The sequence below is a fragment of the Carassius auratus genome, chromosome 27 (genome assembly GCF_003368295.1).
Source record: "Carassius auratus strain Wakin chromosome 27, ASM336829v1, whole genome shotgun sequence".
Taxonomy (NCBI): domain Eukaryota; kingdom Metazoa; phylum Chordata; class Actinopteri; order Cypriniformes; family Cyprinidae; genus Carassius; species Carassius auratus.
The window spans coordinates 2,032,876-2,047,903 of NC_039269.1; the positions used below are offsets into that span (position 1 = coordinate 2,032,876).

The 15,028-nt window shown below is 35.9% G+C and overlaps 2 protein-coding genes across 4 annotated transcripts in view; one reads left to right on the forward strand and one right to left on the reverse strand.

Annotated features, from left to right (window-relative positions):
* The first annotated feature begins 1,597 nt into the window (after positions 1–1,597).
* oc90 (otoconin 90) lies at positions 1,598–10,534 on the forward strand. Its single transcript, XM_026205168.1, has 15 exons — positions 1,598–1,716; positions 2,418–2,480; positions 2,613–2,808; positions 3,250–3,356; positions 3,816–3,938; positions 4,015–4,080; positions 4,350–4,400; positions 4,975–5,091; positions 5,235–5,342; positions 6,330–6,419; positions 6,513–7,568; positions 8,608–8,709; positions 9,131–9,302; positions 9,648–9,754; positions 9,845–10,534. Exons 1-15 carry the CDS (start codon positions 1,674–1,676, stop codon positions 10,255–10,257), a joined length of 2,814 nt encoding a protein of 937 aa, XP_026060953.1. The 5' UTR covers positions 1,598–1,673; the 3' UTR covers positions 10,258–10,534.
* Positions 10,535–11,171: 637 nt separating this feature from the next.
* Positions 11,172–15,028, reverse strand: part of LOC113045048 (protein EFR3 homolog A-like) — a 37,266-nt gene continuing 33,409 nt past the window's right edge. For all 3 annotated transcript variants that reach the window (XM_026205171.1, XM_026205169.1, XM_026205170.1), the window contains 4 exons: positions 14,976–15,024; positions 14,792–14,895; positions 13,910–13,959; positions 11,172–13,813 (listed from right to left, as the gene is read on the reverse strand). In XM_026205171.1, the coding sequence (XP_026060956.1) occupies positions 13,708–13,813; positions 13,910–13,959; positions 14,792–14,895; positions 14,976–15,024 (309 nt within the window). In that variant the 3' untranslated portion in view covers positions 11,172–13,707. The remainder of the gene's footprint in view (positions 13,814–13,909; positions 13,960–14,791; positions 14,896–14,975; positions 15,025–15,028) is intronic.

A 15,028-nucleotide genomic window follows, 5' to 3' on the forward strand; every position in this document is an offset into this window, starting at 1 on the left:
ATCTGTACTCATTAAAGTGTGTGTGTGTGTGTGTGTGTGTGTGATCCCATTAAAACATTCTTCCTACAGAAACTAATGATGTGTAAAGTCGGTCTCAATGATAGTGAAGAGTGTGTTTTGTGCTGGACAAAAATAGAATAAGATGAAATAGTCTGCAGACAGACACTTGATTGTAGTGTGTCTTCAGCGGTGAAACAGAAGAATAAGTCACAGGATGCTGCTGTTAAACATGTTTATAGACTCCAAGGGGCATTTGAGGCCACATATGTCCTAAAATGTCCTACAGGATGACACTGAGATATTGAGTATTCTCTATAGTAACTTTACTTGTATTGGAATGTTTTGCTACTGAATAGCAACACAGGTTTTCTTATGTGAATTATAATGTCATAGAGGACAATTTATTCTATTGTTATGATAATCTTATTAGGAAAAAAAAGCAATAAAAATGCTAAAAAAAAAAAATCCAGTTATAATGCTTTGTAAATGTTTTTTTTAATCATGATAGGATAGGAATTTCAATAGGACTCCTGCATATGTTACAAATAAATTAAAATTACAATTTAAAAAAAAGTAAATTATTGTTTATCCAGGAGAGACTTGTTTAATTTGTCATATTACATTTTTATGAAAGATTACGATGACCAACATGTTTTAACTTCAATTCAAAGTTCATACTGAAGCAATTTTTTACTAATAAAATCACAATCTCTTTCTCTCTCTCTCTCTCAGATCTGAAACAGAAATGTCTGGCAAGAATGTGTGTGAAGATGTAAGACGAGTTCATTTGCGGGTGACAGACATCTGAACCATCTGAACTGAAATTTATGTACAGTATGTTTAAGAGAAACTGGGTTTTGTTAAACAATGAACTGCATTGTTGTCATTGAATCTGTATAGTCTCTGCATCTAGTGTCTAAATTGCACTTTGTCTCTCCGGAATATAAATAAAACCAAACATATATACCCATGTTTGATTTTTGATGTAGTGTTACTCTTACAAACACAAAAATCATCTGAAAGAAATAAATACCCCTAAAATGGTGAACGATTTGGGAGAAATGTTCATTAAATATTCAGTACTGAGAGGTATTACTAAAATGTGTTCAGTGTTATTAAAGATGGATTAATACACCTAATATTTGTGCGTGCTGTGTATTTTTAGAGTTTATTAGAATATTGCCTTGTTAGCAGTAGCTTATTTCATACTCAATAGAAACCAAAAGGACACAAAGAATGATTTACAACCCCCACTTTCTGTTTGATCCTTACCTGAGTTCCTGTCCACACACACACAATGGTCAGTTGTTTGAGGAGGTCATTTCTCAGCTGGGGTCAGGACCTTTACCCTGCATAAAAGAGCGCTATAGAAGGGGTGTGTGTGTGTGTGTGATCCCACTTCATCTCTTCATGTGTGACCTGATACAAACCTAAAGAGTATGTAGTTCCTGCATTTTGCCCTTTGACCTTTTAGAGTGTCCTAAATAGGCCTCTGTTCATTTTGGGATTATTTTCTCATCTCTTACACGCACCTGCATTAGAAGAAGATTGCGAAGCACCGAGTTTGGATGTATGTGTTTCCGATTGCTGAAGCTCTTGGTTTGGCCTCTTCACTGTGCTGGACTGAATAGGAACATTGGATGGTACCACTGATTGTTTAGTAGCAGATAAAGATGAAGCCGCTGTATCTTTTTCTCCTCTTCACCCTGCAGAAAGGTGAGAATATGCACACACTCTTCTGTCAGGAGCAAAGGTTCAGGTGAAAGTGAGTTCATCACCTTGGAACCTGAAATTTACATAATTATTTTTAGTTCATACCATTTTTATATGCATATTAGAATGATTGAAGGATAATGTGACATTGAAGACTGGAGTAATTGCTGGTGAAACTTCAGCTTTAGCATCACAGGGATAAATCATTTATAGGCTACTATATAAGAAAGAAATGTAAGAATATTTCAAAATAATACTGTTTTTTATTTGCCAGTTATTTTAACAGTCAGTATTCAGTGATAAAAAACATTTTTGTGGAACTGAGTTTATAGTTTTTTCTTTCAGATTTTTCAAATTAACAATTAAAATATATGTATACTGAACAGTGAAGAGGGCCATCACTTCCATAGCATTGGATCATATTAAAAATTTGAGATAAAGTAATTATATATATATATATAGCGTGAAGAAGAAAAGTTTTTATTTTATCATACCTAAAACAGGCCTATGTATTATGTGCTAGACAGTCTAATTTACTTATGATTTCCTACCATTTTTGGGGGCAAAAATTCTAATATTTCTGTTGACATAGCCTAACAGTACACTGCATTACTCTTATTCAGTTTATTGCAATGATATGGTGATAACTTCTGAATGATCTATGATAACACACTGATATTTAAGATCAACTTTTCTCTGTGCAGTTCATGGCACTGCTGTTTTCTGCCCAGAAGCAAGTGACCTCAGTTCTGACGAGCTTCTGATTGGTGAGTTCCTTTAGCAATCAAATGACCAGGAGAATTATAACAGACACTTTATTTATATAAAATGTGTGTAATCTAATATATAATTGGATCACATATTACTCGTTCAAATATGTGTGTGTGTTTGACGTCCAGGTTGTCTGGGGGTGCGGTTCACCTGGCTGTACGCGGTGTTTGATGACCTGCGGTCGGTTCTGGAATTCACGGTCAGTCTGCGGTGTGAGACCGGACTCTGTCCCGCGGACATCGACAATCACGGACATTACTGCAGCAACGCAAACACACGGGACACCGCGCGCAAACACGTACAGCCTGCCGACACACTCGACCGGTGAGAGATGGGAAGCGGATGAAATTAGACTCAGGAGGGGGTAGAAAGATTTTAAATGGATTTATTAACTTCACAGTGGAGTCCGCGCGCATCTCTTGCTCTCACCCTTCTTTCTGCCTGTTTAGCTGCTTCTCTATGCAGTTGGTGAAAGGATATTAAAAATAAAACCAGGCAGAGCAGTGAAGTGTGCAAAAAAACAAACAAACACGCACTTTATATTAAAGTGCATATATTAATATAAATGCACACATTTAAATATGATTTTATATAAAGGCACACACATACACCCACATGTGCAAGAATAATCTATGGTGAGATCAGAGGACCATAATATTTTCATTTCCTTTAATTTTTCTTTTGCCGTCCTATTTTCTGTGAAGCTGTAGGCCTGCTATAAATAAAAATACATAAATAAATGAAATAATATTGATTGTGTTGTAGGTGTTGTTTTACCCACTTGAGATGTTCTCAAGAGCTAAAGGAGAGAAACTGCAGTCGGAGGATACCAACATACAACAACTACACCTGCAGCTACAACTCCAGCTGTGGTACACATATTTCAAACCTTTTTCATGGCAGATTTGAGCTTTTCAAAGTGCCTTAAAAGGACGTTTTTTCCAACTAAGAGATAAAAAAGATTTGTATGATATGCATTTATAGAGTGCTGTAGTGACAACATCATTTTGTGGGTTTTAAATCACCCTGGTTTGTGACAATAAAAAAAAAAATGTATAATTTTGAAACATTTAGTTCGTCATGACAATCTTAACAACTCAACTTCTAAGAATTTTGAAACCTAACTACAATCGGCATATGTAAAATACCCAACGACTTAAAGACAATGGAACCAAAAGTGCTGAAATGCTAATTTGTTTCTGGGTTATGGCCTACAAAAGTGCTGTCTACAGAGTCGCTAACCAGTATAGTATTTATATGACATGATTAAGTTGCACTATTAAGTGGAGAAAACAGTTGGTTGACCTTAATTCTGTATCCATCATTTGCAGATATGTTGGATTTCTGTGAGGAAGGATTCTGTCATTGTGATCAGATGGTTATAGACTGCATCAGCTCCAACCATCCAGTCACAAAACAGGTTGGAGGCAACCAACCAATCACAGCACAGACAGGTATAGTAACAGCAGGTGTGTTCAGAAAAATATATTACATTACATAGTTTTTATCTCTCTTTTATGTCCCTTGCAGACTCTCCCTTTGTGACGGATTTACCTGATAATGATACCAATATTAGTGACATGGTCAATGGAACCGGTGAGGCTGTTTAGACCCATTAGTTCATGGGTTCATCCTTTTTTTTCTCTCTCTCTTCATTGTTGCCTCTATATCTGTAAAAGCTGGAAAGTTTTATACAGTATACTGTAAATTACTTGACTTTCTAGTATTAATGAAGGGACTTGCTTACTTATCGGCCCAAGCCATTTAAAAACATTTTTGAGGGAAATAATAGAATATCCAAACATAAGAGAATCAGAGAGAGATTTAGTTTAGCTGATCATCTAACAGTGTGGTTTGTGTCTCAGACAGGGCGGAGCTTTCTCCATCAGACATCGACATGGACATCATGTTCTATGGTAATGCAAAAAAATACAGGGTCATTTAATATAAACAAATATACCAATAAACAAATAAATACAACAGTTTTTAAATAATTATAAAATTACATGTATACATTTAGCTATATAAAAATTTTTTAAACCTTTTGAATTTTTTTTATATAGGAAATTATGAATGGTGATATAAATTGATCAAAAGTGACCATAAAGACATTTATAACATTTATATATTATGAGATATTTGTTATTGGAGAAGACTGAAGACTGGAGTAATGATGCAGAAAATTCAGCTTTGCATCATTGGAATAAATTGCATTTTAAAATATGTTCAAATAAAAAACAGTTCATTTAAATTTTAATAATATTTCACAATATGACTGTTTTTACCGTAATTAAATCAAATAATTAGTGGTGAAATATTACAATAAATATGATCAAATGCTTTCTAAATCCAGCTGAAATTTTGCATAAGAAAAGTTTTTGTGTAGATGAGAAACCTTTAGCAATTATTAGTGAAAAAGATACACTCTGTTTTTTAGGATATTTTTAAAGATCATAAAAAATTCCTCCCTCTTTTACTCTTTTTCTTCAGGAGTTAATGGCACACTGAATGAGACTATGACTAACTTCAACAATGAGTTGGTGCTGGTTAACGGCTCTCAGAGCAGCAATATCCAGAGCACAAAGTACCCTGGGATATATCAGTCAGGTAAAGCGCTTCACTGAACTTATCTTTAGACTCTTTTCTGTAGCCCAAAGGGTGATTTCCCCCTCACATTGCTAGTTCTGAGAACTCCAGTAATCCTCAGCTACCTAAAGATTTCACTGATCTAAGCTGAATCTCGTCTTCAGGTCCAGAGGAAGAGGGGAATGAAGCAGCGGAAAGAGAAATGGACAGAAACTCAGAGGGAGGAAGTATAGTTGAGAGTGAGGGAGAGGAGGCAGTGGAATATGAGGATGGTAAGAGTGTCCCGTTTTCTACAGCCTGAGTTACAGCCTCAGATGCACTGCCTTGATTTATGCATTTTGAGCTTTTAGCTAGTCACAAACAAATTTATCTCAACTTGTAGAGTACATCAAGGACTTCTTTGAAATTCCAGTACTGCTCACTGTTCAAAAAAACACTTGATCAAATGTGACCAAATTATTCTAAATGACAACAAGCCTTTAAACCCCACAGCTTGAGTTCAAGCAAGGCTCTTAGTATTTCTGTTACTTTACTTTTTATAGATGCTGGCTTTTTCTAATTCTTAATTAAGCAATTTAAAATTAAGAAAGAAAGTCTATATGTAGTGACTAAAAATATAGCCTAAAATCAAGAACCAATGGCATAAATTGTCCAATAACAGAGTTAAGTATCAGAAGCAAAACCCATTTAGTACAAAAATTATATAAAATGAATGCAATGTGTGTAACCACATTAAAAGAGGTAGTTAATCAAACATTTTTTCACCCTCATTTGCTTCCAAGAGTGTATGAGATTCTGTTGTCGTCACGAGTGTTATGTTAGCATTATTTTATATATATATATATATATATATATATATATATATATATATGCACAATTTCAATTGAATTTATTTTTAATTATTATAGTTATTTAGCTTTAATTTATATTTATTTCAGTTTTAATTTTAGTATTATGAACACTTCATCTTTAACTTTTATTTTATTTCTGTTAGTTGACCAAGGCAACATTTCTAATTTATGTGTACATTTGAAAGTTAAATTTCTTTAATGTTTTATTTAAACTTTATTAAAAAAAAACCATACTTTTAGTTGTAGTTTTACCTAAAAAAAACAATCCTGTTCTGAACAGCACAAAAGAAGATATTTTGAAGGATGTTTCAGTTGTTTTGGTTTGTATAATGAAAATCAATGAAGACTAAATAATACAACTATTATAATATATAAATAAATATTTGAAATCCACTTTCTGTATTTTAGCTACTGCTGTGCTGTCGACAAAAGAGCTGGGCAGAGACAAACAGGAAGAAAGCCCTACAACCCACAATGCAATGGTTTGGAGCACAAACAGTAAGCATTTAATTTACTGAAAATGAATTTGCAAATGACCTCATTAAAAAATCCAGTATGTTTTCTGACTATAATATTTTGGTTTTATGACAGGTGAGCTGACTACTAACATAGCGCTAACAGCAACAACAGAATTACAGACTGTCACAGAATCACCAGATATACACACAAACACACACACTCCTCACTATACAACCCACACAACACCAACAACTCGCACACAATCATCTGAGGAGGAGGACGACGAGAGTGATGAAGACGCACTTCAGTCACCTGCAAGCAACACTTTAAAATCTGTCACACACACACCAGCACATACTACACACACATCCGGTACACACACTACAACTAATGACCTAAGTTACATCGCCAAACCATATGTCAGCCCACCTTTACACATCACAACAGAGGAAACGAGTGATGAGTCACAAGAGGAGAGAGAAGAGGAACAGGAAATGACAGAGAGTGACATAGCCACAGAAGGACATTCAACAAAAGCCAGTCAAAGCCCTTCTATAGCTCTGATGACCACACCCACTAAAATAACAACCAATCAATACTCACATCACAAAACAACCCTTTCAACAGCTACCAATAAACGCACAGTAGCTGCAACTACTTTGGTGCAGCGCACATTAATGAAAGGAAGTGAGGAAACAGAGATATTGGAGAAGAAGAGTGAGGAAGATAAAGAGAGTGATTTAATTGGCGACTCTAGCACAACCAAACCGACAACTCAAACACAAGCCAACACAAAAAGTAAGGAATATCTACAAAGTGATAAAGAAGAAGATGAATCGGTGGAAACCCAAACTACTGTGACCCCATTCGGGTTCGGAGAGGTCAGTCCATTCACATGGATCATTCCAGCACTGTTCCCTAAACCTCACAGCAACTCACCAAGACCGACAGCTCACACAGCTGCAAAGCCAACAAAGAACCACAAGAACACATCGACGGCTCCTCACAAACCCACAACGTCAGGCCTCTCTGCTGGTGAAATCACGCCTCGTCCCCAAAAACCTCCTGCTCTGGATCGTGCACCGTCACTGACCACTACAGCTCAGCAGGAGTCTGCCGAGGAAGAGGAGAAGGAGAAAGAGGAAGAGAATGAGCCATCTGACAGCTCACAGGAATCAGAGAAAATCGGTAATATTGACAATTCACATAAAAACAATATGATTTAACCAAGCAAGATGAGTTCCTGATTCAACAGTCTGCGAAAATCGTCAATTAGATTGATATAAGGATGTGATGACGCATATTCATAGTAAACCTTGCAATAATTTATATATCTTCATTTTAAAAAAATTTAACCAGTCATAAGGGGCAGTTTTTAGAAATTGAGTTAATATATAATCTTTCCATTGATGTATGGTTTATTAGGATCGGACAATATTTGGCCGAGATACAACGATTTGAAAATCTGGAATCTGAGGGTGCAAAAAAATCTAAATACTGAGAAAATCAGCTTTATAGTTATCCAGATTAAATGCATATTACTTATCAATTAAGTTTTAATATATTAACAGTAGGACATTTACAAAATGTCTTTAGGATATTAATTAAAGATCATGTTCCATAATGATTTTTGGTGTAAAAGAAAAATCAATAATTTTGACCCATACAGTGTATTTTTGGCTATTGCTACAAATATACCCCAGCGACTGGTTTTGTGGTCCAGGATCACATTTTGATTTATAACACTATGCTTTTGTTTTATTAGCTTGGCATGAATTTACAGAAAACTTGTTAACGCTGTTTCCAATAAAACGGATAAGGGAGTGATGGCAAATTTGATAAAAGTCTTTTGTCTTTGAAACACTATTTTGGATTTTTTCTCTTGATACTGGGGCAAACTTGGGGCTCAAAAATTATATTTGTTGTACAGTAGTTTCTGTTCACCACTATAGAGGTTAACCTAATTATGACCACTTTCACTTTGAAAACCCCAGAACTGTGAAAAGAGTCCAAACTTGTTTGTCAAATCAGAGAAAAATGATTGGTAGATGATAACCCTGTTCCTAAAATCCAGTCGGTTGATTGGTATGGTAATGTTGTAGCAGGATGTTCATCCAAGAACTTGTCCTGCTTGGGTAAATTAGGTTAAGCTATTCTCCAAACACTCCTGCACATTTGTCTGTACTCCAGAGAAATCAATGTGTGTATGTGTGTGTGTGTTTCCCAGAGTCTCACCGGGTCCGGAGACGCTCGGCGCCGCTCTTTGCCTGGTCTTTATTGGAGGATGCTGGACTGTCAGATCTGCAGCAGCAGCACGGAGACTCTGAAGGTGAGAAATATAAAGAGAAATGGACAAAACGTATAGCTACATACATACTTCTTTCCACTAGTCTAGAAAAACTTATAAATGCAAAAAAGCCTCAAATCTTTGTGAAAAAAATTACAGTTCTGCCTGTATTCTTGTATATATAACTTGTATAAGTCAAGCTACAATTGCATTACTTACAGTCGGTCTGTTAGTCTGACTGCACAGAACTGCCTGGTCTATTTTCAGTCAGACTTAACAGTTTACATGCCAATTTAAAAAGTCAATTTAATGCTTTAGTACATCTTAAATCAAACTTTTATGCATGCAAACATACTTCTATTGGATAAGTAACAAACAGCCACAGAAATTATGAGAGAAATGCAAAATGGCAAAATCAAAGGAGTCTGGTCGCATTAATCTGTGTGTCTGTGTGTGTTTGTAGAGTGCAGCACTTCTTTCCTCCAGTACAGTGCATCCGGTCAGGTGTTGAGGGACATGTCTGCGCTGGGAGAAATGCTGTACTGTCTGACCGGACGATGTCCTCATGAGTATCAACACTACGGCTGCTACTGCGGACAGCAGGGGACAGGAAACCCAGTGGACCAGATGGACCGGTCAGAACACACAAACACACACATCTTCACTGGAAAAAAATGCTTCTGTTTAAGTTAGGACAAGCAGTTATCAAAAGTTTGGATACAGTAATTGATCAAATACAGCCTTGGTAAGCAGAAGAGACGTTCAAAAACAAAAACTTTTGAATCTCTCTATATCTAGTTAACAAAAAAAATTAAATCTACTATATATATGCTATAAAGAAATCAATTTTTTATTTTTATCAAGCATTTAAGCAATCAAAAGCTTTAATAAGATCGTAATAAACACAAAATGAGTTAAGGGTGTGCAAGCTATTGAGTGTACGGTGTCCTGAGTCTGTCCTTGACGTGTCTCTGTGTCAGGTGCTGTTTTCTGCAGCAGTGCTGTTTGGAGCAGCTCGTTGTTCTGGGCTGCAGGAAAAACCGAAAACTCAGCGCACACATCAGCTGCCACAATGGAAAGCCTCGATGTATGGCAACACACTCACATAATGCATGCGAAAACATTTTCTTCGGAGGTCAGTTTTGTGTTAAATGATTGTGTTGTGTATGTGTGTCAGGTTCAGGTGTGAGTGTGTGTGATCGACTGCAGTGCGTCTGCGATCGATCAACTGCAGAGTGCATGGCGGCTTCCCACTTCAACCATTCGGTCACCTCCTCGTGTTCTGGGCCCCGCCCACCGTGCCGTCGTAATAAGCCTCATTCTTCAACACAATCAGCCAGTCAGGACTCCAGCGAGGAGAGCGATGAAAAGAGCCCAGCTCGGCCTCAAATGAACTTACAGAACCAATCAATCAAACAGCCACACACACCTGCACTCGACAAAAACCCCACACACAGCAAACCAGAACTGGAGGAGGAGGAGGAGGAAGAGGAGGAGCCAGGAAAGGAAGAAGAAGAAGAGGAAGAGGAGGAGCCAGGAAAGGAAGAAGAGGAAGAGGAGGAGGAAAAAGAAGAAGAATTGGAGAAGTAGTTCTATAATTTTGATATTTTCAGGGAGCTCTCAAGAGAAGAATCAGTCAGAAAGGATGTCATGCACATTTAATGAAAAGTTAAGCTCAGTCTGAGCTCACTCAGAGTCTAGCGACCACAAAAGATCACCCAAGATCTGCTGCTCCTCCTCTGCTGGTGCTTGACCTAATAAAAGACTGTATGTATGCTGGATCATAAATGCCAGCAGTTACATTTTTATATTTCTCAGTATTTTTTTTTATCCCCTTTTAACTGATGTCTGTGTAATTAAAAATAAAGGCATCTATTATGTAAAAATTGGTTTTCATTTCATTTAGTAATTTTTATGCATCAGCTTAAACTTTTTTTTAAAATTTTTTTTTCAAGAAAAAAAAATAATTATTTTCGTTTTAAGATTTTCATCTTATATTAACATTTTATTTTAGTTTAGCTTATTTTAAATTAAATCACAAATGATAAGAAGGCCAAAAAACTAACAATATATGTGTAGGTGAATCTCATGAAAAATATCAAGAAATGTTTCACAAAAAATAAGTAAATTAATATAAATAACCTAAATCATTGCATAAAGTGAACAAGAAGCTTATTTGTAGAAACATTCTAGGAATTTTAACTCAATTCTCAGCAGCCGCCTTTAATGTAATGCAAAAAAAAATAAAAAATTAAGTTTATGTAATGTGAAATAAATTATACATTTTTTAAAATAGATTTAAAAGTTAATTTAGATACAATTGTAAGCATGCATCATAGTCTTCGATGTTTTTAATTTAAACTGATTAAATAAAGTGATATATTTATAAAGATATATATATATATATATATATATATATTTATAAAGATATATATATATATATATATATATATATATAAAGTGCCTTCTTCGATGAGAATGTACAAAAGATAACAGAAACCATATGTATTTCAATACAAAATCTTTATTAAGACTAAGTTCTCGTACATAAAATCTCATTGCACATTAATGTGGCAGACACTGTCAGTGACCCTGAATATGGCTAATTAACATCAAGATTTCATGGGAACTTCTATAATCATGTATTGTAGCAACACTGCAGAGGTTCGTACCATTACACATTTGAAATCTAGCATGATGCATGTAGACATACGCCTGTCCTCTGGACTATCTTCACACAGAAGACTACAAAACCATTTCTGTTCCATATCGACACATTACCATCAACCTGAAACCTAACGCATCTTATTCTTTACCTCTCTCCCATTCAAACAGACAAACATGAAACAGAAATTCATTGTTGAGTTACAGATAAAACACAATTTAAGATCAGTTTCAGACAAACCATGTGATACTTACTACAAGTACAGTTAACTTCCACTTATGGATGGAAATAAAAACATATCTTGTGAATTAAACTAAAAATGATATTTGAAGTTACAGTAAAACCCTTAACAAGATTTCCCTTAACTGATGTAAAACAAAAACGCCATGCAGAAAATAGACTTCTTGTATCCCTTTGACACACACTCACACACACACACACACACACACACACACACACACACACACACACATCTCTAAAGGTGCATTACAGATGTTTCCTATTTCATATTACACTAAAAATATATTGCATTATTCTAGAAATGATTTGTAATCTTACATTTTTACAGAAATAATGTGCCTGATTTCATCACAGCATTTTACACACACTGTCGCAAAGCAACTTCTATTGAAATTCAGCAAGTTACTGAGAGAAAAACACAACAGCCAAAAGGTCAGTTACTGACTATTTCCTGTCCACCAACATTTTGTCCCAACAAATCCTTCCATTAACACTTCAAAACACGTCCTTTAACAGACTGGACAGATCAGAAGATCTTCCACCTTGCAGTCATGCAGGATATTATGGAAATTATAGGAGACAAATAATCGATCCCACTGCGAATTTAGAACAAGCCACCTGTGAAGTTTTACCTTTAAATAATTCAAGACATTATATACTTTGTGCATACAAATCCCACAATATAGTGCAAGTCTCTGGTCACAAACAGTCTGACTATTTATTTCATAGGCTAAAAAACTGGCAACAGCTTTGCATCCATAAGTCTGCAGAATAAACACCTGACCGTTCACTTGCAGTTCCATCCACAAAAATACATTCAAAATACAAAGACAAGCCAACCATATGACAACAAACCCCCAGAATCCATGAAAAGCACCTCAGAATCAGCCAAAATGTCCTAAACGGTTGTGCATAGACACGTTTCTACCAGCTAAACGCAACTGAAACTGATCACAGCTCTCACCACAGGAAGCACAGATGATGTGAAACATTCCCAGCAAAGGATTTCAGCATCTAACAGTCACAAATAAATCGTCAGAATTCAGCATGACACATTTTGTCCAAGGTAGATGAAAAAAAAGTTACCCGAAAAGCAAAAAGAAAAAGAAAACACATTTGAACGCCCATGTGGCTCAATGTAAAAACCGCCGGTTGATGAATGCAGATCATTTTATCACTGATATCCATCATTTTTCTAGAAACTGTTTTGAGGTTTGAGTTCAAAAACACTGCGATGTTCCCGCCCTCAAAGGGAATTCAGTTTCTGATTGGCTGTGTGTGGCCATAAAGAAAGATCATGGGCGGAGCTCTTTGGTGATGAAAAGAAAATGTTTTGGTATCTCTATACAGTGAAGGCAAAATGGAGAGCATAGTGATCACTAAGAGGGTGAACAAAAGCCCCTTTGACATCCACAACATCGAAGTTAAAGGCTAATTGTATATTAATAAAGGCCTACACTAACAAACGTTTGCAGTGAAACATTGGCTAAGCCATGCAAACAGAACACAAATAACACTTTGTAACTATCAGCAACCATTTCATCTAACAGTTTATATATATTGGTCAAAAATAGTCTATACTATACATTATAATCATTTATTTAGGAGAGATTCAAGTTATCTGAAATCTATTGTATTTTCAAATCTCTCTGCTGATGATGGTTTTGAAATGATTTAATGAAAATAAACTAGCACTTAAGCTAATGCTAGCTATTAAGTTAGGGTTAGGTTTGTTTTCTAAATGGCTCCTATGAATCAATACATTAAGAAGCTGAAGAATCATATAGTGTTCAAAAGACTCAGTTTGATTCCTAGAGCTGCCTTTTAGTGCAAGAATCAAACTGAAAACCACACACGTAAGATTCACATGATTCTACAGAGCTGGTGTATGATTGGACAGCTGGTTGTAAAGTCTGCGTCTGACTGGTGCAGAATAGCCTCTATATGAAGCCAGAATATGAAGCGCCTGTCCAGTTCGCACCCCTTCTCTCTGCTGGACATGAATGTATGTGACATACAGTGAAAGGTGCCTAAAGAAGATGAGTGGTTTAGGTGAGCTCAAGGTCACAGGACCAAACATAAAGTGTCATAAAGGTCAGTGGTCACATGTCAAAGTTAAGGTGAAAGATCGTGGTTCAGTACACGCAGAGGTCAGGGAACTTCATTTCATAGACTGGCACAGACTGGTACTGGGCATGGCCTGATGTCACCGTCACGGTGCCCGAAGGGCTCGGGGGAGGGCTGATCAGAAACAAAACAATAAAAGCAATCAAGTATCAGTTCAAGCTGAAATTTTAGATGACAAACAGTGTAATATTTTCTGGAATGTCAACTTACCGAATGGTGAGTTCAAATATCTGAGCCAAGCGATCGTGTAGCATGCTGGCCTGAAAACACACACAGGAAGTTGTGCTGCGTCAAGGGCTTCAAATTCCCACAACACAGTCTTACACCAATTATACTTTATAAGCCAATATAATTAAAAATATTTTTTTTTTTTCGTTAGGAAAAGTCAGAAAAGGTTCAAGCAAACTCCCATATTTTTTACACCTTGACAGGACATTATTTATTCAATTCAGAGTTTGGTAGAGTTTTAAAAACTAACTATACAAAAACATAAAATTTACTTATATCTAATATTATTATATATTGGCCAATTCGAAACTTTGTCATCATTGGTTTTGAAAGGTTGCATTTATGTAGTCAGAAATACAGTAAAGTTGTCATATTGTCAAATAAATCTAATAATTAAAAATAAAGGTTTTCTATTTTCATTTAATTTTAATTTATTCCTGTGATGGCAAAGCTGATTTTTCAGCAACGTTACATTTAGTCTTCAGTGTCACATTACACTTCAGAAATTATTCTAATATGCTGATTTGCTGCTCAAAAAACATTTGTTATCATCAATGTTAAAAATGTATAGTTTTTTTTTTAAGGAGACTAAATATACAGGTTAAAAGAACAGCATTTATTTGTACTATTATAAATGTCTTAGTCACTTATTCATCCATTTAATGGGTCCTTGTTGAATAAAAGCATTCATTTTCTTAAACAACAACAAAACATGTCCACAAACTTTTGAACATTAGTGTACGTATATATGCCAATATATTGCTTAGTGGGCTAAAAATATTAAAAATCATATTGGAACATTCCAAATTTTTTCCAATTGTGTTAAATGCAAACAAGCTGATTGGCAGAACACACAAGCTGTACCTTGGACTCGCAGTGGGCGGCAATCTCCTCAAACGGAGCTTTCTGGAACTTCTCCATCACCTGCCTTCTCCTTTCTCTTTCCTGTTCCTCCAGACCAGTGGTATCTGAGAGGGATGGAGCGACATCAGACGCTAGCACACATAGAGTACAAACACACACTAACACAGAGAAGACACACACGTACCGATGGCCTTCTTCAGGGTCTCAAACGTGATCTCCTCTGCAAGCTCTGACTAC